Source organism: Cetorhinus maximus, chromosome 13 (assembly GCF_964194155.1).
Source record: "Cetorhinus maximus chromosome 13, sCetMax3.hap1.1, whole genome shotgun sequence".
NCBI lineage: Eukaryota > Metazoa > Chordata > Chondrichthyes > Lamniformes > Cetorhinidae > Cetorhinus > Cetorhinus maximus.
Window position 1 is genome coordinate 33,092,808 of NC_135891.1, and position 24,467 is coordinate 33,117,274.

A 24,467-nucleotide genomic window follows, 5' to 3' on the forward strand; every position below is an offset into this window, starting at 1 on the left:
AGAGTTTTGGTTGACTTCAAATTTAGGGAGGGTAAAACAAGAGAGGCTGGCCAGGCGTGCATTGGAATAGTCAAATCTGGAGGTAAACAGGTATTGATGAGGATTTCAACAGTACATAAGGTGAAGTCAGGCGAGGTTATGGAGATGGAAGTGTGCAATCTTAGCCATGGTGTAAATATATGGTTGGAAGCTCATCTTGGGGTCAAACATGATATCAAGGTTGCAAACAGCCTGGTTGATCATCAGCTCCTCAGGAGAGGGATATACAATTGTTGAAGCAGTCTGACCTGCTTCAGCGTCACCTGCGATTACAGGTACACTTAAATGGTACAATAACAAGAGGCAACAGTTGCACACTAGGATTTAATTTATAAATATAATGGAAAATTATGTTCACTCATCTCCACTTTCCCTTCTATTCTGCGCCTATGCCTTCATATTTTCTTTGTTTCTAATGTTTCTCTTCATACTTGTGAATCCTCCTTGGCCAGTTATACATCCATCTTGTAACTCTGCTCTTGCTTGAAGTGTTCTCAGCACTTGTGGAAACGTGAACTGTCCAAACCTCTTTTTTATCATGCTTTGAAACCTTCTGTTGCCTTTTGTTGGAATAAGCATTTTTTAAGAGCCACAGGAAGTTGGATTAACTACCTACAAATAACCCTCCCCATATGCCTCTTGTACTTGTCTGTGCTCTTAATTTCTTGCTTTCTCTAGGAAAGAATAGCACTTAATTCTGGATGTATATTGGGTGCTTTGGTAAGGAGGTATGAAGCAGCATTTGAAGTACAACAGCTGGAAGGAGATAAACGTAATCTGCCATTGTCAACTGTTGCAAACCCCAGGTGTCTGCCAACATCAGCTGTTTGTAAGCAGGACTAATATTACATTTTGCTTTTGTCATTAGCTCTCCTATTTTGAAGTTGTTGAGTTGAGCATGACCTATTCCAGTTCTCTAGGTGTTGAGTGGTTTTGCAATCTTGAGTTTTATGCAGATTTCTTTCTTTGGTATTTTTTTGTGTTGCATCAATTTGTCTTGGTTTTTTAGCCTAATAAAGGCTTATGGTAACCTGAGTAAGTAGTCATTTTTTTTCACGCCAGATTCTAGAATTTTGTCAGTATTTTAGTAACCAGTTTCCATGATTTGTCCACTTGTAATCATGGCTCTAGTTTATTGGTGACTGTTGATGTGTGGGAATCTAGGAGTTGGCAGAAATTTTACTTTTTTGATTGATTTCTCAGTAATAACCACAAGGCAAGGTTATTAGTGGTCTTGAACACAACCAGCAAAAATGGCATTGCTTCTATGGTTTTTAATTTAAAGTTGCATCACCACCTAGACTTGAAGCTTTAGCCCTGAATTTAACCTAACAGGAGCAAGGTGGATTTGAGTCAGACACTTGATCTATATCCTGCCCTATTTTGTGCTCAATTGAGTTCACTGGGGCTGAAAATGAAATGGAGTGTAAATGGGGCATCCAACCTGATGGTGCCTGTTCTTGCTTAAAATTAGGCCTATGAGTTAATGGGACCAATTCTCTTGTAATGTAAATGGAGTCTTTAGATACCTTTTTCGTTTTGGGACACTGTTTTACCGGTATGAATCTGTTGACCAGTAAAACAAAGTAATATATTACCTGGCATAGCACTGTTGTAGGATTTGAAAGTGGTCATTGTGGGCAGTATTCAAATTTTTAATTGGTGCTGCACTTCATTTTGTCACATTCTTCCTTTGAATAATGGGAAAGTGGGTGCAGGCCTCACCTCAGAGCTTGAACTGTCATCGATGTGCAGAGTGAGTACTACATTATCTAAAGTATATTTTGGATGAAAAGAAAAACCAAGCCCTTGTATGCCTGAAATAAAAGATCCTATAGCACTATTTGAAGCAATGCAGGAGTTTCTTTTTGTGTGCTGCCTAACTTTCCTCTGTAAACCACCACCAAAAAAATTGTGCATTTACCTTATTTGTTTATGATAGCATGAGACATAAACATAACTATATGCTCTTCTTGCAGTTGTAGTGCTAATGATAGACCACTAGACGTTGGTTGTCAGAAGGTTTTTGACAACATTTTCTGAATCTGCACACATTTAATTGGGAAGCTGATGGTCAAGTGGATTGCATTTTTTTGTAGCTCTACTTTGTTTTCCCCTTAAAATATGGAAATATGGTGCAGATTAATTCTGTTCCTATGCTCCATGTGGGGAGGCCCTGCTGGATGGACACTGACTTGTTGAACGAGGTACCCAATTGTATCTCAAAATCTTCGGCTGTGCTGCCTGCAAGCGTGGCTTCCTGCTGGGATTGTGTAATTACTTCTATGGGGTATTAAACATGAGCTGTGCTTTTGAAAGCAAAATTGCAGTGTACAAAAGGTAACAATTACTGAATTTCCTTTTTTCAATTTTATCAATCCATGAACAATTTGTTTGTTTCAGTGATTACTGTCTTCATAGCAAATAATTCATTTAATAATTGAAATCTTTAATGCTAGTTCATAGAATGAAGAGGTGGAAACATCATTAAAACCTTTAGCTAAGGAGTAGTAGCAAACGTGGTACATCTGCATTGTTTGCCTTTTCTCATATTCTTTAAAATGTTAAACGTTGGCATATTTTCAATGCACATACTTGGAGTTCATGAGTGCGGAAATCCATTTTTTTTAAATCATCTTGAATATTCCTTCAAGAAAGAGTGAACTCCTGAACTTGCTGGTTTCCCATCGATTGACTATAACACTGATATTGCAGGCTATTCAGGGTTGAGTGCAATTTTGCTTGCAGATTGCACAGTGCAAGGATTTAGTATTATGAAATTTTGGCCCGTTAAAGGTGAGGTAATCGGCAATATCCCTGAAGTTGAGAAGTGCTAACCTTGCCGTTTGAAATGAGCATTAATGTTCATCCTGGCTATCGCATGTCAGGAAGGAAGGCAGTTGCTGCATTGTGAAGTGTTGGTGATGCATGGCTCCAGATATAGCATTCTTGGCTCAGAGAGAGAGAGAGAATGACTTTGTTTTGTTTGCCATTCATAAACCAGTTTGTTTTTATGTAAAAACAATGCCACCAATACCGTTGCTACTTTTTCTGTATGCGGGCGATTTCTTTTAAGTGTGCGCTAATTTAAAAGGACTGACTTGTGTGCACCCTACGCAGTTTAAAGCAGTGCTTCCAAAACAATTTTCCAGCGTGACCCCATTTTAACACTGGAAAATGAACGTGACCCCACATGGCAACAAAAACAAAACTGCTATAAACAGTATAGCAACATTCAGTATATAATTATTAAAGTTTATGCATTATAGATCAACATATTACATCACTTAAATATGAAAATCTGTACTTTAATCTACTTTGTAAAAATATTATTTTGTGTGCTTAATGTAGCCTTCAGTCAAGCTCTCCATATTTCCCTGTGACAGAGGACTCGTTGAAGGCCCTCTTCACCTGCTTCTTGGCCCAGGATGGCTGCACATATGCTCTGCTCCACTTTATCTCCTGTAAAGAAGGCAGCCGTGCAAATGCTTTGCTGCACATTTCCTCCTATAAAGATGGCAGTCATTAACCTGGACCTAACACTGGGAGAAACCCTGCAGCTGCCCCTCACTGAAAACACATGACCGGTAGCTTCTTATTCCGGGTTTGCAGCTTAAATAATATGTTTGAAGCCTCCCTGCCTACCCGCTGGCTTCATTGCTGTCCTCTGCCATGCTCGGAAAGAGCCTGAGATGAGCAAGGCAAGGGCAGGGCTGGATGCCGCCTGGGCCTCGGTGCCAGGTGCAGTCTCAGAGGAGGGGGAGCTTGTTATTCCATCCATTGTTTCTGAGACCTTAATGGAGTTGTGACCCACATTTTGGGAAGTGTTGGCTTAAAGGGAACGTTGGCTACCAGGATCAGTTTCAATTACAGTCTTACTAATCCAACTCAATCCATAATTTTTCTATAAACTCTGGCAATTCTTTTTAACTGGTACTAAAGCTGCAGCAATGTAATGATTTCAAGTATAATATCAAATTTTTTGTGCACTTGCCTTTTTAACAATATGTCTCTGATAGAACAGTGCATTTTGGCTGCAGTAATAAAAACGTTCTGGTTGTTCACCACTTCTTTCATGTGACTTGTACGAAGCAAGAAAGCAATACCAACTCAGCTTGGCAAAGTTATTTAATATCTCAAAATCAAATTACATTGAAAATATGCTTCTGGAATTCCCTCTCCAAAACTCTTCACCTTTCCACCTGTCTACCCTTGTTGAAGGCACTGGTTGCTTGTCCTAATGTTTGTTTCTTTGGCTCAGCATCAAACTTTTTTTGTGTGCTGCTGTGAAGTACCTTGGGACATTATGATGTTAAAGGTGCTGCAGAAATACAAGTTGTTGAAAGGGGAGTAGAGAGTGGAACAATTGCACCAGGCAGACTTAAGATTTCCAGATACAACCATGGCTCCTGACATCTCCATGCTATCCCACAGGCTTTCAGAGTAAAGGCCTGGAATTTGCAGTGTTTTTGATGATGAGCTCAGTATTTACCATCATTTCCCCTCTGAACCTGACTGTCAGTTCAGGATTCAGCACATAGGCAAAGAACCGGCCACCGATGAAATCAGTTGATCTAGCAAGATCTTCCCCTTTTACGCTCTCATATTGCTGTTCAAAACCCCATTAGTGTTGTTCTTTGAGGTGTAACTGGATTTTTAACAGTGATCTGAGTATTTAACTACTGTTGAACAGCCAATCTGGCCCTGCAAAGTATTTGGAATGTAATTAAATGTTTCTATCATTACTAGATTTATTAAACTAGATTTTTTTTAAATCATGTTATTTCAACTTCTACCTTCACCTCGTGTATATCCCAATCTTTATTTCACTTTTTACAATTTTTAAAAAGTGATTTGGTTATTAGTACTTTACGTTTCCTGGTCGGCTGGCTGTGAGAGTTCTTTAATGTGGCTGGCTGCTTGGACAGCTTGATGACATCACTTCTGCTCAAGCCTGGCAATCCCCCTTAAGCTATGCTCTAATCAGTTGTGCGTTGACAGCATTAAAGTTCTCACCACGGAGATCATTGGGGGTCTCATTGAGATCAGTGACAAGCCACCATTGCTTCACTGATTGCAAAATTCAGGTCAATCACTGACTGTTGTATACTCCGTAGTACCCTGTAAAGACGTCCAGGTATACACCACAATGACTAAATGGTAACATGATGACAGTGTAAGAGGATGACAGTGTAAAAGACTGAAAATGCTTAATGCAGGAAGTGTGCCTTTTTCACCTGAGCACTTGAAAAGAACTTGTAGTTCCTTGCCTATAAAAGTGCTTTCCTTAGTCAGTTACTGACAATTTCTACATAATTTGGTAAGTGGTCAACTAGCATTTGTAACAAAACGTTAACACGAGCATTCTTGGATCATTTTCATGGGAACAGTGCTAATTAGAAATGCCCTATTTATTGGACATACCCATTTTAGGAGCATTGCTGCCACAAATGCATTTTCAACATTTCACTCCCTAGTTTAGACTCTAACTAAAATACCCTGTTTTGAGATTCTAATGCACAGCTTCAGTATGGTACTCCCTTAAGTATGTTGCCCCTTCCTCCAGAATAACTCTTCCCTTATGCACCAGAAGCTTGCAGATAGAGGATACTGTGGAATTCTCTACAAAGCTGAAAAGAATAACCCATTCCTGATAGAAGGTATATTTGGACTAATTGTACCCTGATACTCAACAAATTGGTTTTGCCCTAAGTTTCAGTGTCAGAAATCTTAGTGACTATGGGTTGACGTGAGCTAGAAGTTGAAAAGAGGATTGTGTGCCATAAAAATGTTCTAAATAAAGGTACAAGCACATTTATTGGCAATATTGTTTGTTTGAAATTCTATTTAATGATTTAAGTAAAAATTTAATCAACTTAAAACCGCTTTTGTTTAAGATTTCTTCATCCTACATAATTGGTCCTGTTATATAAACCTTGGTTGACTTAACTCTTTAACGCTGCTCACATAGTTTTGCCCCTTTTGCAGGATGCTGAAGAATGTGATAGAGCAGGAAGTGTTGCCACCTGTCAGGCCATTATTCGTGCAGTTATCGGAATTGGTGTTGAAGAAGAAGATCGGAAGCATGCATGGATGGAGGATGCAGAAAGTGTAAGCATGGAGAATATTTTTGAGAAAACTATACTCGAGAGAATAGTTTTGAAGTGAGAGTGCCTGCACTTGATATCAAGGCAGCATTTGACCAAATAGGTCTCGAGAACAGGCAAGGCACTCATTTAGCAAGTTACCATTTATTTATTATCCATTATGGTCTACTTTTAATGTACTCAACTCCCTTCCTACTCTTAATATATTTTTTAAAACTTGTGGTTTTGATATTCCATGCAAGTTTATTTTCATTTTGCTTTTTGCCCCTCATTACTTTCTTTGTATTGCTATGCTCTTGTAGCTCTGGCTATTGGATTTCCAATTTTCTTTACATTTGTGTAAGTCTTATCTTTTAGCTTGATACTGTCTCTACTTAATTTGATAACCGTGGTCACTTAACGGCACATTTGGAACCTTTTCCTTTTATGGGTACTTGCAGGTGTTTTATCATACCAAGTACTTATTTGACTATTTCCTACTGTTTGTAGATTTAACAGTTCAACCCAGTTTACTGTAGTCACTTTATTTTTCATATCTTTAAAATTTGCCCAGGTTAAATTTAAAACCCTGGTTTGTAACTGACCCTTCTCCCTTATTACAAATTCAACATTATTGTCACTATTCCCAATATATTCATTTACTGCAAGATTGTTAACTTCTTGTGGAATCGCAGTTCATTTTGAATTATTACTGAGAGTGAGGGGTTAGAATACATTTCTTTCCTCTGGATTAATAGAGCATGAATTATTTTGCTACAGGAATGGTTGAGGCAGAGAACATTGCATCTTTTAAGGAAAATTTGGATAAATATTTGAAGCAAAAGAGGACAAGGCTATGGAGAAGCGGGCTTTGTTTTGCATTGTCTTGCAAAGAGCCAGTACAGACATGACAGGATGCCTTTGTGCTGTAAACTGCTATGGTTGTATAGCAGTGCAGCATCACTGAATTATGTCTTCCTTAGTATATCTTACCCTTATGCCTGGTTAGTGCCTGTGTATAATCTAAATTTGCTACAGAAAGCTGACTTCAAAGGCCTGGCACATGTCAGCTGTAGCTCAATTGGTAACTCCCTTGCCTCCAAGTCAGAAGGTCGTGAGTTCAAATTCAGTCCAGAAACATGAGCACAAAAAATTAGGCTAACGCTCCAGTGCAATACTGAGGGCGTGCTGTACTGTCATCTTTTGGATGAGATGCCAAACTGAGGCACTGTCTGCTTTCTAAGGTTGGGAATACAAGATCCCATGGCACTATTTCAAATGTGCAGATCGGCAGCTCCATTTCTTCTGCTCTCATGGTGACTACATTTCAAAAGTGCTTTGGGATATGTTGAGGGCTTGAAAGGCAAGTTTTTTCCCCCAAATGTTGATACACATGGAATAAACTCGGTAGCAAACATCCTGTAATTTGCTGTTTATCCTGTGACAAAAGTGCCATCTGTACTAAATGTGATTGGTGCTTAGCATCTGAAATTGCATGTTTGTTTCTTCACATTAGGAACAGTTTGGACGAAATTAAGTTTATAAATATGTCAATGCCTGTTCTTTTTCTCTTAATTAGGCAAGATTGTCTTTCATTTTACTTCCATGTTTAATTCTGCTTCATTCCTCAGTGCATTTCCCATGGAGCACTCGAATGTGCAAGAGCAATTTATGCACATGCACTCCAGGTGTTCCCAAGCAAAAAGAGTGTGTGGCTGAGAGCTGCCTACTTTGAAAAGAATTATGGCACCAGGTATGATTACAGTATTTCTATTGTACTAGTAACATCATGCCTTGAGAAGATGATCACAAAATGACTTTCTTGTATTTATACAAAACCTCTTTTTGTTGGGCAATTTTTATTATTCATAGACTGGATCTGATTCCAATTTAGTCAAAATATTATTGGTGTAAGCTATTACAAATCCTGGTTGAAGTATGTTCGATTACGCTTAAAACACCTATAAGATAAAATTCTCTAAATTTCGCCACTAACGCTTAAACATTGTAGTGCAGTTTTTCATCCGTAAGATTAAACGTAGTAGTTTTATCCTAGATGTACGTCACACTTCCCATGTCAGGATGACATCTTGGTTTAAATTCAACTGTTTTGTATTTTTTGTCATTTGTGTTCTACTTTGAGTAGATTAGAGGGGGAGATGGTGACGTGGTGGTAATGTCACTATACTACAATCAATAAATCTGGAATTGAAAGCTAGCTCAATAACGGTGACTATGAAGCTATTGTCGATGGTTGTAAAAAGCCATCTAGTTCGCTAACTTCCTTTAGTGAAGAAAATCTGCCACCCTTACCTGGTCAGGCCCACAGCAATGTGATTGACTCTTAACTGCCCTCTGAAATGATCTAACAAGTCATTCAGTTCAAGGGCAGTTCAGGATGGGTAACAAATGCTGGCCTTGCCAGTGACGCCCACATCCCAAGAAAGACTAAAGGGGGAAAAAAGACAGTAGTTCAAAAAATTGAAATTCATGAAGGCAGAATTTCAAGTCCTTTGGTTAATGGGGGCGTAGTCCATATGGTTGGCTGGGTGTGTGCCTGCAGCAAGAAGCATTCTTGCATTCTCTCTTCTCTTTAATTTGCCTTATTATGCCTATTTCTAAAACCTTTTTAAAGTATCTTTGACTCAATTCAATAACAATCCTGGTGTGCAGTGGCAAATCTCATGTCATGAGCCTTCAAGGTCATCTACACTGCAGTGTGGTTTGCCGCAGCCTTCAGAATTTCCCAGCTGGTACATGGCCAGGACTGTTCTAAGCAGCTACTTGTTTCCTTGAACTTAACCATGGAAGGCAATCTAAGTGAACCCAACACCCAGATATGTGCTGCCATTTCCTATATATTAGAAATTTTTTCCATCAACTTTGAGTTTGCAATAGTAAGACCTTTCTGATGAATAATGTATGCTATTTGGGAAAGGATTCCTATTGCAATAATATTTTTGTTAATTTATGTATCTGGAAGTAAATGTGATCCAACTTTATTGTGAAATTTCTTGTATGGTAACGTGATATGGTTGCATAATTTTTTGCCTTTTTTAAAAATTTCAAATAAATCTCAATATATGTGAAGTTGTAATGTGCAAGGTTACGGGGATAAGGCAGGGGAGTGGGACGAGCTCGAATGCTCTTTCAGAGAGCCAGTGCAGACTTGGGGCAAATGGCCTCCTTCTACACTGCAAAGATATTGTGATACTGACAATCATTACATTTATATCTGGCGTAAATGCAATAGATACTTTCTTGGATTGACCATGAGAGCTATATCTAATCATAGTTAAATGAAATGATCCTATTTTATTTCAGGGAATCTTTGGAGGCCCTTTTACAGAGAGCTGTGGCTCATTGCCCAAAAGCAGAAGTCCTTTGGCTAATGGGGGCTAAGTCCAAATGGTTAGCTGGGGATGTGCCTGCAGCTAGGAGCATTCTTGCACTTGCTTTCCAGGTCAGTATGAATTAAGTTTATGTTCTTTACTGAGAGTTTGCGACTGTGCTTTGAATTTCCTGCTGACATATTGTATTCACAACAGTAATAGCTGAAATAAGAACAAAGTGCTGGAAGCATGCAACAGGCCAGTCAGCATGTGGAGAGAGGAACAGTTACATTTCAGGTTGAGGACCTGGCATCAAAAGTTGATTTGATAATTTGGTTTTAATATTTTTTCCAAACAGCATTTACATTTTTTGACTTTTCCCCCTCATTCCTCCCTTTCACTTCTCCTGTTCCTCTACTGGTGCGTCCACTGTCCAAACTTCATCTTCTAAGTAGGAAGCTGGAACAGACCTGACTTCCTTGGCTGCTGGCAGAGCTAGAATTGGATCTGTGTTTTATTTTAGTAGCCATCCCATGAGAGCATATAAGAAAATGTGTAAATTCAGAGAAATCAAATTTGACTAGCATTGGAGACATTTTTGAATTGGATTAGGGATTCCTGAAGAAAAGTTTAATTTTTGCACCACTGAAGATTATTGAATTGCATAACTTAAATGCATTATATATGTGTTAGGACAATATGTCAGGTTGGGTCATTTAGTAGTACGCTTCTTCCAGAGTAAGAAGGTTATGGGTACAAACTCCAATCCAGGCCTGGAGCACACCAGCGAGTGTCATCTTTCAGCTAAGACATAAAACTGAGGCTATGTCTATCTGTTCTTATGGTTCAGCAGGATGTAGAAGGCTCAAAAGCAGTGTTCTGGTGCTCTGGCCAACATCCCTGCCCCAGTCTACATCACCAAGATCAAATTCATTGGTCATTATGTGGATATTTGTGAGATATTAAATTTGTAAAAGATGAAAGTTGATTTTGAATATATAATAGCCCTGCCATTCCATAGTAATTGTATGTAAAGCACTTTGAGATACTTCAGAAAAATGTAACGAGCATTGCATAAATGGAATTCATTTTGTGCAGTGAAATAAGTTGAAGTTCAACTTGCAAGTTCAAGTGAAACATTGGTGGTTGCAGTTCTCATTTTTTCAGGAAATACATTTTTGATTAATTGTACATTTCTGTTCTGTAAAAGGCTAACCCTAACAGTGAGGAGATTTGGTTGGCTGCAGTTAAGCTGGAGTCTGAGAATAATGAATATGAAAGAGCACGGAGACTCCTGGCTAAAGCTAGGAGCAGTGCTCCTACTGCAAGAGTAAGTAAACCTAGAGCATTTAAAATTTAAATTTCATGTTATCGGTGCTCCCTGTGATAGAAGCATCTGTGATAAGTGCACAAACTACTTTGTTGTTTTAAAGGAATATGGTATATTTCCCGACTTTTGCAAACTTTTTATGGAACTAATTGAAGAAAATATTTCCTAACTCTCCATTGACGTATATTAAAATTATACTGACACAAATCACTGGGTTACTATTTGGTTAGCTCCAAATCTCTTAACTTTTGCCCAGCATTTTCTGTCCTACAGGGTTCAATTATACAAGACTTTTTGGTTACTTTCTCAAATATGTGCCTGGGGACCATTGCTTACATAAATACTGAGAAGTACAGAAATTGGTGAGAAATAATTGGTGTTCTAAAAACCATATGTGAAATACTTTGGCAGTGTCCATCACCAAGCATGGCTCGGTAGCACCACAACAGACTGAGCTGACCAAGTCCTAAAGGACATAGCTGTTGTACTGGGCTGGCGGCAGGTGATGAGGGAACCAAAAAGATGGGGGGAAACATACTTAACCTCATCCTCACCAGTCTATCTATTGCAGATGCATCTGTCCATGACAGTATTAGTAGGAGTGACCACTGCACAGTCGTCGTGGAGACGAAGTCGCATCTTCACATGGAGGATACCCTCCATCGTGTTGTGTGGAACTACCACTGTGCTAAATGGGACAGATTTATAACAGATCTAGTAACTCGAGACTGGGCATCCATGATGTTCTGTGGGCAATCATCAGTATTGGAGTTGTATTCAACCACAATCTGTAACCTCATGACATGGCATATCCCCCACTCTACCATTACCATCAAGCCAGAGGATCAACCGTGGTTCAATGAAAATTGCAATAGGGCATGCCGGGAGCAGCACCAGGTATACCTAACAATGAGTTGTCAACCTGGTTAAGCTACAACACAGGACTACTTGCATGCCAAACAACATAAACAAGTGATAAACAGAGCTAAGTGATTCCATAACCAATGGATCAGACCTAAACTATGCAGTCCTGCCACATCCTGTCGTGAATGGTGCTGGACAACTAAACAACTCACTGGAGGGGGAGGTTGTACAAATATCCCCATCCTCAATGAAGTGGGAGCCCAGCACATCAGTGTAAAAGATAAGGCTAAAGCATTTGCAACAATCTTCAGCCAGAAATGCCAAGTGGATGATCCATCTTGGCTTCCTCCGAAGGTGTCCAACATCATAGATGCCAGTCTTCAGCCAATTCAATTCACTCCACGTAATATCAAGAAACAGCTGAAGGCACTGGATACTGAAAAGGCTATGGGCCCTGACAATATTCCGGCAATAGTACTGAAAACATGTGCTCCAGAATTTGCCACACCCCTATCCAAGTTGTTCCAGTACAGCTACAACACTGGCATCTACCCAGCAATGTGAGAAATTGCCCACGTATGCGCTGTTCACGAAAAGCAGGGCAAATCCAACCCGGCCAATTACCGCCACATATGCTTACTCTCCATCATCAGTAAAGTGATGGAAGTGACTCCCCTTGACATCAAGGCAGCATTTGACTAAGCGTGATTTTAAGGAATCCTAGCAAAACCACGGTCAGTGGGAATCAGGGGAAAGCTCTCCACTGTCTGGATTCATATCTAGCACAAAGGAAGATGGTTGTGGTTGCAGGAGGTCAATCATCTCAGTTCCAGGACATCACGGCAGGTGTTACTCCAGGTAGTGTCCTTGGCCCAACCATCTTCAGCTGCTTCATCAATGACCTTCTCTCCATCATAAGGTCAGAAGTGGGGATTTTCGTTGATTGGACAATGTTCACCATTAGTGTTATGATTCCAGCCAATGTTGCTATTGGACAAGCCAGATCCAAGGGTGGAATCCGGCTTGATAGATCCTAACTTTAATTTTTTTTAGATACGTGGAGAGTGGCTACTGAACAGAGTCACCGAAGTCGACTGATGAACTTATAACAAAAGAATAAAATTTTTATTAAACAAGAAAAGATTAACTATATTACAATACTTCTTGATCCACAACTATGCCTTTACAGATATATGTAGATTCGTAAGGATAACACAAGTTACAAAAGCTATCTTATACTGTAATGTTCACAGTAAGTACGCAGTTCATGTAAACCAATAGGTGACCTGTGGTCAAGCACACCACGCTCTGAAACCAAGTGAAAGACGCCACCCCAAATAGATGCTGTGGATCTCTCATCAAATCCCCCGAGGCACTTGTCAGACCAGGAGCCAACCGGTCTCACTGAACTCAATCTTTCACACAAGGGTTTACAATCTCCACTCTCGAAGAACCCACTTTGGAACCTTTTCCAAAACAATACTTCCTCTCAAATGCCTTCCACAAGGGTCCACCTCCAGAGCTCTTCTGGATTGTCCGTACATTCAAGCTTGCTTCCATGCTCTATTTCTCACTGACTCTTCTGCACCAACAGAACATCACTGCTTCACATGCTCTTGGCAAAGAGTTACAAACCTTCAGCTGTCTCCTTGGATCTTCTGGCTTCTAGCAAGCCTTTATTGCTTTAAATCTGCATCCTGCAGCTCCTCCCTTTAAGCTTGGACTGTTTCTCTGCTTCTCACTCTTAACTTCACTTAATAGGATATTTTCCAGGCTCCTGCCCTTATCCTTTGACTTAACTGTCCTCTTGGGACCTTTCCTGTTCCACTCCCTGGTTTTGGGGACTTTATCTTTGGTTTTTGGAACCTGCTCTGTGCAGTTCCCTCTCCTATCCAGCCTCTCTGGAATCCTGGCTTCAACTGAACTAAAATTACTTCTCTGGTTTTCTGTCTCTGTGGGTCCCTCTCTCTGGACCCCTGTTACCAGGCTACAGCACAGTCTTTTTCTACCTTGTGTTTATTTTAACTTCCCTTCAAGAGTTGTCCCACTAGAATGCAGACACACAAAGCCTTAGACCTACTGTCTTCACTCTAAAATGAAACTAGATCCCAGGTTTCACCTTCTTAACCCACAAATAGAGAAACAGCAAGACCTGGACAATATCCAGGCTTGGCTGACAAGTGGCAAGTGACATTTGCTCCACATAAGTGCCAGGCAAAAATCATCTCCAAAAGAGAGAATCTAACCATCACCCGTTGACATTCAATGGCATTACAATTGCTGAATTCCCCCACTATCAACATCCTGGGGATTACCATTGACCAGAAACTGAACTGGGCTAGCCATATAAATATGAGCAATAAATGCTGGCTTTGTCAACGGAATGCTCTGCAGCAACTCTCCAAGGCTTCTTTGACCACATATAAATACTGTGGCTACAAGAGTAGGTCAGAGGCTAGGAATCCTGCAGTGAACAACTCTCCTCTTGACTCCCTAAATCCTGTCCACCATCTACAAGGGACAAGTCAGGAGTGTGATGGAATACTCTCGACTTGCCTGGATGAGTGTAGCTCCAACACACTCGAAGCTTGACACCATCCAGAACAAAGCAGCCTGCTTGATTGGCACCCAATTCATAAACATTCACTTCCTCCACCACTGATGCACAGTGGCAGCAGTGTGTACCAGCTACAAGATGCACTGTAGGAACTCACCAAACCCTCTTAGACAGCACCTTCCAAACCTACAACCACTACCATATAGAAGGACAAGGGCAGCAGACAGATGGGAATACCACCACCTGGAAGTTCCCCTCCAAGCCACACACCACCCTGACTTGGAAATATATCACCGTTCCTTCAGTGTTGCTGAGACAAATCCTGGAACTCCTTCCCTAACAGCACTGTGCGTTTACCTATACCACATGTACTGCAGAGGTTCAAGAAGGCAGCTCAGCACCACATCAAGGTCAATTAGGGATGAGGGAATAAATGTTGGCCTAGGTAATAATGCCCACATCCCATGAATGAATATTTTAAAAACAAAAAATGCAGCCACTCTTACCTCACCTCTAGAGTTCAGCGTTTTTGTCCATGTTTGAACCAAGGCTGTAACGAGGTCAGGAGCTGAGTGGCACTGGCAGAACCCAAACTGAGAGTCAGTGAACAGGTTATTGCTTAGCAAGTGCCACTTGATAGCACTATTGATGACTCCTTCCATCATTTTACTGATGATTGAGTGTAGACAGTTGGGGTGGTAATTGGCTGGGTTGGGTTTGTCCTGCTTTTAGTGTACAGGACATACCTGGACAATTTTCCACATTGCAGGGTAGATGCCACTGTTGTAGCTGTACTGGAACAGCTTGGCTAGGGCATGCTGCAAGTTCTGGAGCACAAGTCTTCAGTACTATTGATGGAATATTGTCATGGTCCTTGGCCTTTGCAATATCCAGTGCTTTCAGCCATTTCTTGATATCACAGAGTGAATCGAATTGGCTGAAAGCTGGCATCCATGATGCTTGAGACCTCCATAGGAGGCCGAGATGGATCATCCATTCAGGACTTCTAGCTGAAGATGGCTGCAAAAGCTTCAGCTTTATCTTTTGCACTGATGTGCTGTGCTTCCCCATCATTGAGGATGGGGATATTTGTGACGCCTCTTGCTCAAGTGAGTTCTTTAATTGTTGCCTTAAGCTATAGCACTACCAACTTGCCCCTCGGTTTTCTGGCCTTAGACAAGCACAATGTATCTGAATTGAGGAGGGTGTGAAATCCATTTAGGGAATCCAAAAACTGCACTTGCATGGAATCTTAGTAACTTCATTTATAGACCATTAAAAATAGTGATGAGTTTTGATCTTCTGATCAAGAAAAATTGTTTGTGGTATAATTTGGGCTTGTAAGTGGAATCTGACATTCGTGCTGCTTAAGTGCCAGGCAATGACAATCTCTAGCAAAAGAGAATATAACCAACTTTGCTTGACGTTCAATGGCATTACCTTTTTTGAATCCCCACCATTGACATCCTTGGGGGTTACCATTGACTGGAAAATTAACTGGATCAGTTATATAAATACTGTGGCTATAAGAGCAGGGAATTCTGCAGCAAGTATTTTGTGACCTGACTCCCCAAAGTCTGTCCACCATCTACATAACACAAATCAGGAGGGTGATAGAATACTCTCCACTTGCCTGGATGAATGCAGCTCTAACAACACTCAGGAAACTTTACACCATCTAAGACAAAACAGTCTGTTTGATCACTCCATTCACTACCGCTGCAATGTGTATCATCTGCAAGATGCCCTGCAGCAACTCTAAGGTTCCTTGGGCATATTGCAAACCCATGACCTCTACCACTTAGAAAGATAAGGGCAGCACATGCATGGGAGCACCTGCATCTGCAAGTTGTCCTCTAAGTCGCTCACCATCCTGACTTGGAGATATCCGCCCAATCTTTCACACTCACTGCATCAAAATCCTGGAACACTCCCTAACAGCACTGTGGGTATACCTACACACATGCACTGCAGCAGTTGGCAAGAGGGTGGCTCACCACCATGTTCTCAAGGGCAATTAGGGATGAGCAATAAATGCTGGCTTTGTCAGCAAAATGCTCTGCTCACCTAGGCTTCTTTGACAACAACGCTTAAACCTGCAACCTGCACCACCTAAAAGGTCAAGAGCAGTAGGACCTTGAAACCCTGCCATATCCAAGTTTTGCACAGTCCTGATTTGAGCATATATCACTGATCCTTCATCTTTGCTGGGTCCAAATTCTGGAACCCTTTACCTATTAGCGCTATGGAAATACCTGCACCATGTGGACTGCAGCAGTTCAAGACGGTGGGTAACCACTACCTCTTGCTGGGAAATGGACGGTTGCCTCACTAGCATTAGCCACATTCGAGAACAAATTTCTAAGTTAAGAAAAGTTAAATCTTTGTTTTAAATCTTTCAGGTCCCTGATAATTTAGCCCCCTTCATAGATCAGTCTCGTGTCCTTTTAACTCCCTGCAATTATTCAACCTCTTTCCTGTAACACAGACTGAAAAATTGAAAAAATTCACCCAAGAAGAGGTACAAGTTCGAGATCTTGTCCTTAGATTCCAATATTTCATTTGCCGCCTTTCAATGCTTGGCAACATGGAGCCAGTTGTTTTAACAGCCTAGTTACAAAAGGTTGTAGCTTTTATCCTAGTTCTGTTTCAAGCAGAGTGCCATTTAATATGTAACCTGGGCTCTTCATTCAGATGCCTATTTTTGTGGCATTATAGCTATGTGGTGAGCAAGATCACCTGTGTCCACTTAACCAAGCTTATCCAGATGGATCATTCTACTTTAGTTAACATCATCAACTGCTATACTCAATTTGCGACTCAAAAACTATTCAATGTTCCATTCTTAAAGAATTTTATTAAACTATAACTAGCAGTAGCCCCAAATGTGGGAGTAATTTTATAAAATAAAATGGAGTTTGGCTAAAAGCTGGTTCTAAAAGCCATTTATAATTCAGCAATCAGAGGCTCAAGATTGAAGAATGGCATTTTTGGTTAAACCTACCCACATTACAGTTTCGTTCAGGAAGTAATTTATTTCATCATTGATTTTGTTTTAGTATTGTTGCGTTAACATTGTGACACAGCCTTGGTTAATCCTCACACCATTGCCTCAACTGAAAGCAGTGGATTTAGCTAAGCAAGTGTCAAACTTCGTATCACTCTGTGCGATGTATTTGGCCATTTAGGCAACAGGGAAGCTTATTTAAAGTTTTAACCTGTCTTCTGATCCTTTTTTTTTTAAACTGGAAATCTGAAATAAAAATTGAAACTACTGGAAATACATCCATTAAAAAAGACAGTTTTGAGTTTTTAAGGGTTACAACACTTTGCAGGTGTTGATGGACATACTGTATAGTTCCAGTATTCTCTTGGTTTTGTTTTTGACCTGACATACTGCTTGTTGTAACTCATTGGGGTGCTTACGTGGTGTAGCAAACAAGTGTGATTGATTTTAATGCACATTTTATTTTGTATCAGAAATAACTAACATCACTAACTTTTTGCTATTATCCATTGACAGCTTAGTTGCCTCCATTTCTCACCCACTCAACAAAATTGGGGGAAGGGAATCAATCATATTGAGAAACTTTTTGAATATGGGAATTAGAGATGGATATAATACAATTCTGTATTACATTAGTCTCTAATTGACTAATAATATGCAATTTATAATTCAGATTTTTCATTTTCTTTGCTGCGCCACCCCAGGTAAAATAACAATTACTGTCTTTCTGCCTGCATATTGTAGGTATTTATGAAATCTGTGAAATTAGAGTGGGTGTTGGGAGACATTCCTCGAGCTCGCGAGTTATGTGATGAAGCACTGAAACATTATGAAGACTTCCCAAAACTATGGATGATGAAGGGTCAAATTGAAGACCAAGTTGAAAATATAGAGAAAGCCCGTGAAGCTTACAATCAAGGGGTATATATATATTTTTCTGACCATTAAATATACAATGATTTAATAGATTGTGAGCATTTAAAGGGAATCTCTGCAACTACATAAGCAGATGCAATTCACTTTTCTTTTAAAATTCCCAAGTCGTACATAAATTGACTCCTTTAATTGGAAATAATTTTCTATTAATTTTGCTAATTTTGTGACATTACTTCTATATATAATATATTCCATTAAATTATTTTGTATTGTATATTTTTTCCGAACAGTTAAAGAAATGTCCACATTCCAGCCCCCTTTGGTTACTTCTATCCAGACTTGAAGAGAAAGCTGGAAATCTTACAAGAGCAAGAGCCATCTTAGAAAAAGCACGGCTGAAAAACCCTCAAAATCCGGAATTATGGTATGAAGAGACACAGCGCAAGGCTTTAATTTTTAACATACTGCACTACAATTAGCAAGTGCCTGACAAATATATATAACAATTTTGTAACATGACACATGAAGTCCAAAGTTCAGTTGAGAGCAGGGTACTGCTGATTGACCAGTAAAATGACATTTGCTTGTCTGAGCACTTGTTGTGGATTGCTCCATTCATTTCATTTACTTAAAAGTTGTTTTTTGATATTTAGTATACTGAATAACATGTAAATTTCCATTGTGCCTCAGGTTGGAATCTGTAAGACTAGAATATAGGGCTGGTCTGAAAAATATTTCCAATACATTAATGGCAAAGGCTCTTCAAGAATGTTCCAATTCTGGTAAGTTCATTTCAAAAACTCCAGTAATAAAGCAGACATACTGCTTGGTGCTTCCATTTACTAACCATAGATTCCATTCAAATTGGTCGCCGCCTTGATATTTGTGGGGGTTTTTTCTGTCTTAACAAATGTAATAATTCATATAATATACATCAGAGACCAAAAAACAGATATCAGCTTGCTGCTTAAACTATTGGCATTGCTGTTGAATGCAAGAGCAGCTAAATTTGGATAGCCCTCTAAAAACAGGCACAGAGGATCATAATATGCGAATAACACCTCACCTGTTCAGTTTAATGCAGGCAGCATGTCAACTTCATGCTGCCTGCTCGTTTCCACCATTGCCACATGCAACCATCGCTAGGCACGGTGTTGCTTGGCTGCATGTGTCCGTAGGAGAGCAAAAATTGTAACTTGCTAACACCACTTAAAGCTAGTGCTGCATAAACTAGCCTGCACCTCAAAAGGGAGTGTATATTGCTGGAGCAGGAACCGGCAGTTGTGCAGGAAGTGGATATGACCTGAGAAACATTGATTAATGACATAACATGGGGGAGAGTGGACTTCAGAGTTTTCAGAAACATAGTGTTGGAGGTGGGAGGAAAATAGGAGCGATTTCCTGTATCCTAAGGAGGCCCTCCAGATGTGCTGAAAAGACAGTGGCAACCTAACTATGGAGGCCAATGCCAGGTGTCAAGCAGCACAAACAATCTGCACTCGAACCGATTGCTAGAATTGCTGAGGCACCACGCCAGGGGAAATAGCGGTGACTCTGCAGAATGGAAACCTGCTGTCCTTTTTCAGGAAGACAACATTCATCCTCCCGTTCCGCCTGTGGTCTTGCTGTTGCCCGTCAGTTAATTAACACAGACTGCTGTCACCCTTGCCAAGATGGTGCAGTCTGCACCTGAGCCTTCTAGGTCCAGAGCTGCTCAAGGTTGCACTCCAAAGCCATCTGCCGTCCTCCCCAGTGGAAATCAGCTTTCCACCAGCATGCTGCAGACACTGGGGGAGCATTGTGTAAGGATGGGCATTAGGACAGGAAAAGGCACGCACAAGACAGAAGTAATGCACAAGGGTGATTAGTTGCCTTTTGTATACAAAATGGCATGATTTCATAAATTTGATTTGGAGTATTTAATTTATTTTTGCATTGTGCCCAAGCAGATGACGGGGAAGGTAATGTGTGGGACTGTTGGCAAGTGGGGAATTGGAGTTGCATTTACTGTTATCACAGTTGAATGTGTTGTTCATGGACAGCCCAGTCAGAAAGGGCTGTTTAGGTAGTCTCCTCCATTCTTCTTCTTCTTCCTTTTCATCTTCCTCCTGCTCCTTAGTAGCTTGATAAATGATTGGTGGCAGGGGCCATCCCCTCATGATGGCGAGATTGTGCAGCAGGTAACAGACAATTCTGAATTTTGACACCGTTTCTGCTGAGTACAGGGCTCCTCCAGAGTGGTCCAGGCAGCTGAAGCATTGGTTCAGCATTAAGCTATCTGTTTTGTCACATTTTATGTGGTAGCATGACTTTCATTGTGTGCATACCATAATTAGTGTGAGAGCTACACACAAGAGTCATTGGCATGTAATCAGCTATTTGGCAGCAGTAGTTATTTGGCTTGCTATGGCGGCTCCAATGCAGCTGACACAATGGATTGCTAAAAAATGAAAGCATCATTACGCCAAGATTCTGGGCATTGACCTGCACGACTCTCTGCCTATGGCCACATATCAATGGACATTGAGCGAGTGAAAATGCTTTCAGTTCCCATATAGGATAGTGTTCACATACGATGCCCACATATGATGTGTATGCAGTCATTGTATCATGGATAAGCTGCATGCTTGCTCCACTTGTCCCTGGCCGGAGAGTGCAATTTGGTTTGCTCTCATCGATTAGAGAGGCTCAGTGACTTCCTTGCACAACAGTGGATGGCAAATTGCAAGGTGATTGCTCCAGCCTTAACAGAAGTAGCTAATGAGAGAGTTGGGTTTAATTTTCCAAAATTCACTAGATTCAGGGAAGGTTCCATTCAATTGGACAATAGATAATGTAACTCCTTTATTCAAAAAGGGAGAGAGACAGAAAGCAGGAAACTGTAGGCCAGTTGGCTTAACATCTGTCATAGGGAAAATATTAAAAGCTGTTATTAAAGACGTTATAACAGGGCACTTAGATAAATCAAGGTAATTGGGCAAAGTCAACATGATTTTTTGAAAGGGAAATCATATTTAATGAGGTCCAATGATTTATTTGTGATGCTGTGGATGCACTGTATTTAGATTTTCAGAAGGCATTTGATAAGGTGCCTCATCAAAGGTTATTGCGTACAATAAAAGTTCATGGTGTAGGGGGTAACATATTGGCATGGATAGAAGATTGACTAGCTAACAGGAAAGAGAGTAGGCATTAATGGGTCATTTTCTGGTTGGCAGGGATCAGTGCTGGGGCCTCTACTCTTTACAATTTATATAAATGATTTCGATGAAGGGACCGATGATCTGGTTGCTAAATTTGCTGATGACACAAAGATAGGAAGGAAAGTAAGTTCTGAAGAGGACGTAAGGCTACAAAGGATATAGATAGGTTAGGTAAGTGGGCAAAGACCTGGCAAATGGAATATAATGTGGGAAAATGTGAGGTTGTCCATTTTGGCAGGATGAATAAAAAAGGAGCACGTTATCTAATTGGCGAGAGATTGCAGAGCTCTGAGATACAGAGGGATCTGGGTGTACTAGTTAGTGCATGAATTGCAAAAGGTTAGTATGCAAGTTCAGCAAGTAATTAGCAAAGTTAATAGAACATTGTTGTTCATTGTAAAGGGAATTGAATACAAGAGTAGTATGCTTCAGTTATACAGGGCATTGGTGAGACCACATCTTGAGCACATGTGTACAGTATTAGTGGTCTTATTTAAGGAAAGATGTAAATGCATTGGTAGCAGCTCTGGGAAGGATTACTAAACTAATACTTGGAATGGGTGGGTTGTCTTATGGGGAAAGTTTGGACTGGCTAGGCTTGTATCCGCTGGAGTTTAGAAGAGTAAGAGATGGCTTGATTGAAATTTATAAGATCCTGAGGGCAATCGACAGGTTGGATGTGGAAAGGATGCTTCCTTTTGTGGGAGAACTTAGAATTAGGGGCCATTGTTTAAAAATAAGGGGTTGCCCATTTCAGACAGATGAGGAAAAAATTTTCTCTGAGAGTTGAGAGATTTTGGAATTCTCTTCCTCAAAAGATTGTTGAAGCAGTCTTTGAATATCTTTAAGGCAGAAGTAGATTGCTTCTTGATAAGCATGGGCATGAAAGGTTCTCAGGGACAGGCAGGGATGTGAAGTTGAGGTTAAAATTAGATCAGCCGTGATCTTATTGAATGGCAGAGCAGGCTTGAGGGACTGAGTGACCACCTCCGTTCCTAATTCATATATTCGTATGTAGCCTTTAAAGAACCAAATGCATAAAAGTCCATTGACGTCTTCACAGCCTTTTTTTTAAATCTTCTAGAAATCCCTAGATTCTAGAACAGTCTTCTTGGATTGGAAGGCAGCAAATGCAACCCTACTGCTCAAGAAAGGAGGGAGAGAGAAAATGGGGAACTATATGCCAGTTAGCCTGACATAATTTTTAGGAAAATGCTAAAATCTATTGTTAGGGACACGATCATAGGACAGTTGAATCGTGTTTGACAAACGTTAGTTTTTTGTAACTAGCAACTGTAGCTAGTAGGTTAACTCAGGGGAACAAATGGATGTAGTGTATTTGGATTTTCATACAACTTTGATGTGTCAATGCACAAGAGTCATTTAAGTCATTTAAAATTAAGGCTCATGGGATTGGGAGTAATATATTAGTGTGGATTGAGGATTGTTCAACAGACAGAAAACACTAACTTGTGGAGTAATGTTAGGTTCATTGCTTGGGCCTCAGCTATTTAGAATCTGCACTTATGACTTAGATGAGGGGACCAAGTATTCTGTATTCAAGTTTGCTGCTGATACAAATAGGTGTGAAAATAAGTTGAGGACAGTGCAGATACAATCATTTAGATAGGTTAAGTGAGTGAACAATAATCCGGCAGATGTGGAAAAATGTGAAGTTATCCACTTTGGTACAAAAAATAAAAAGCAGATCTTGCTGAAGCATAAAATTCATTAAAAACTTGACAGTTTAGATGCTGTGAGAATGTACCCCTAGGATGGGGAGTCTAGAACTAAAGGTCTCAGTCTCCAGAAAAAGTGATCAGCTATTGAAGACAAAGAAGTTTCTCCATTCAGAGGTTGTGAATTTTTGGAATTCTCTATCCCAGAGAGCAATGTATGCTCAGTCATTGAGTATATTCAAGTCACTTTGCATTTAGAAAATGCAATGTGTTGCTTTTTTGTAGTTTTTCATCTCTGCTCCAATTTGAACTAATAAGAAATAGCAATGATCTTTGATTCCTGACCAACATTTAAGCATTTGAAATTACACTGTCTTGCCAAAAGGCCTCAGTTTTAAAACCGTTTTAAAGTAGCTGTCCCAGCTGGTTGTATAATGTGCAGCAATACTTCAAAATTTAGCTGCAACAAAACAAATGAGATTTTTTTTCTCCCATCATGAGTGCCCTCATTGTCCGAGGGTTGCTAATCATGGCCCATGCCATGATATCACTGTGGGGCAAGACACAGAGGTACATCACAAGAATCACTTCAGCCAGTACAGGGATTGAATCCACATTGTTGGCAATACTCTGCACATACTCTAACATTTGCCAACTAAGCAAACTGGCCCTTGAATGAAATAAAAACATAATACTGTGGATGCTTGAAATCTGAAATAAAAACAGAAAATGCTGGAAAAAACCTCAGCAGGTCAGGCAGCATTTGTGAAGAGAGAAACAGAGTTAACATTTCAAGTCCGTATGACTCTACTTCAGGGCCCTTAAGTGAGGTTCTACATGCAGAAAAATAGTATGTTTTTAGTGAAGACGACATTAATTCACAATTTACACAGTATGAAGATTCAAGTTTTAGTTATCATTTTTTTGAAATAGATTTTTTGAAAAAACAAAATGTTCCTCATGAATTAATTCAATTTATATTTTGGCCTGTTTTTGTGCAATTATTCAGGCTTCCCTGTTTGGTAATTTTGTCCACTTTGCCTTGCCATTAAGCATAATGGCTGGTTACACCTAAGTGCATTTTAAAATGGTTTTCTTTCTTTTTCTCTGGGAAATTGGTTTACTTTTGCTGCGTGTAATTGAATATGAGTGAAGCAACATATTTATGGTGATCAATCAAGATCTCTGTCACATTTATAAGTCCAACAGGTAGTGACCCATCTGGGGCTTCTAAGGTGTAGGCCAATTTTTATTCAACTTGATGCTTGGAAAGCTTCAAAAATCTGTCTACAGATGTTTAGTTTTTTTTTAAATTGGTGGCTGAACATTTTTACATGTTCAAAATTGATTTGTCATTAAGCTGCAGTTTCAGTGTAATAGTGAATTAATTTTCAGAACTAATTTATTAAGGTTAGACCCGGGATTCAAATCCTGCGTTTAATTTGCTTGTCACTTGGTGAGTTTTCAGCTGCAGTGTTAATAAACACACGGGCC

The 24,467-nt window shown here is 40.0% G+C and overlaps 1 protein-coding gene across 1 annotated transcript in view; it reads left to right on the plus strand.

The window, feature by feature from the left end:
* prpf6 (PRP6 pre-mRNA processing factor 6 homolog (S. cerevisiae)) overlaps window positions 1–24,467 on the plus strand; it is a 67,052-nt gene that overhangs the window by 35,087 nt on the left and 7,498 nt on the right. The window contains exons 12-18 of the mRNA XM_078555223.1: window positions 6,028–6,150; window positions 7,757–7,878; window positions 9,450–9,588; window positions 10,668–10,787; window positions 17,960–18,136; window positions 18,382–18,515; window positions 18,782–18,873. Of these exons, the coding sequence (XP_078411349.1) occupies window positions 6,028–6,150; window positions 7,757–7,878; window positions 9,450–9,588; window positions 10,668–10,787; window positions 17,960–18,136; window positions 18,382–18,515; window positions 18,782–18,873 (907 nt within the window). The remainder of the gene's footprint in view (window positions 1–6,027; window positions 6,151–7,756; window positions 7,879–9,449; window positions 9,589–10,667; window positions 10,788–17,959; window positions 18,137–18,381; window positions 18,516–18,781; window positions 18,874–24,467) is intronic.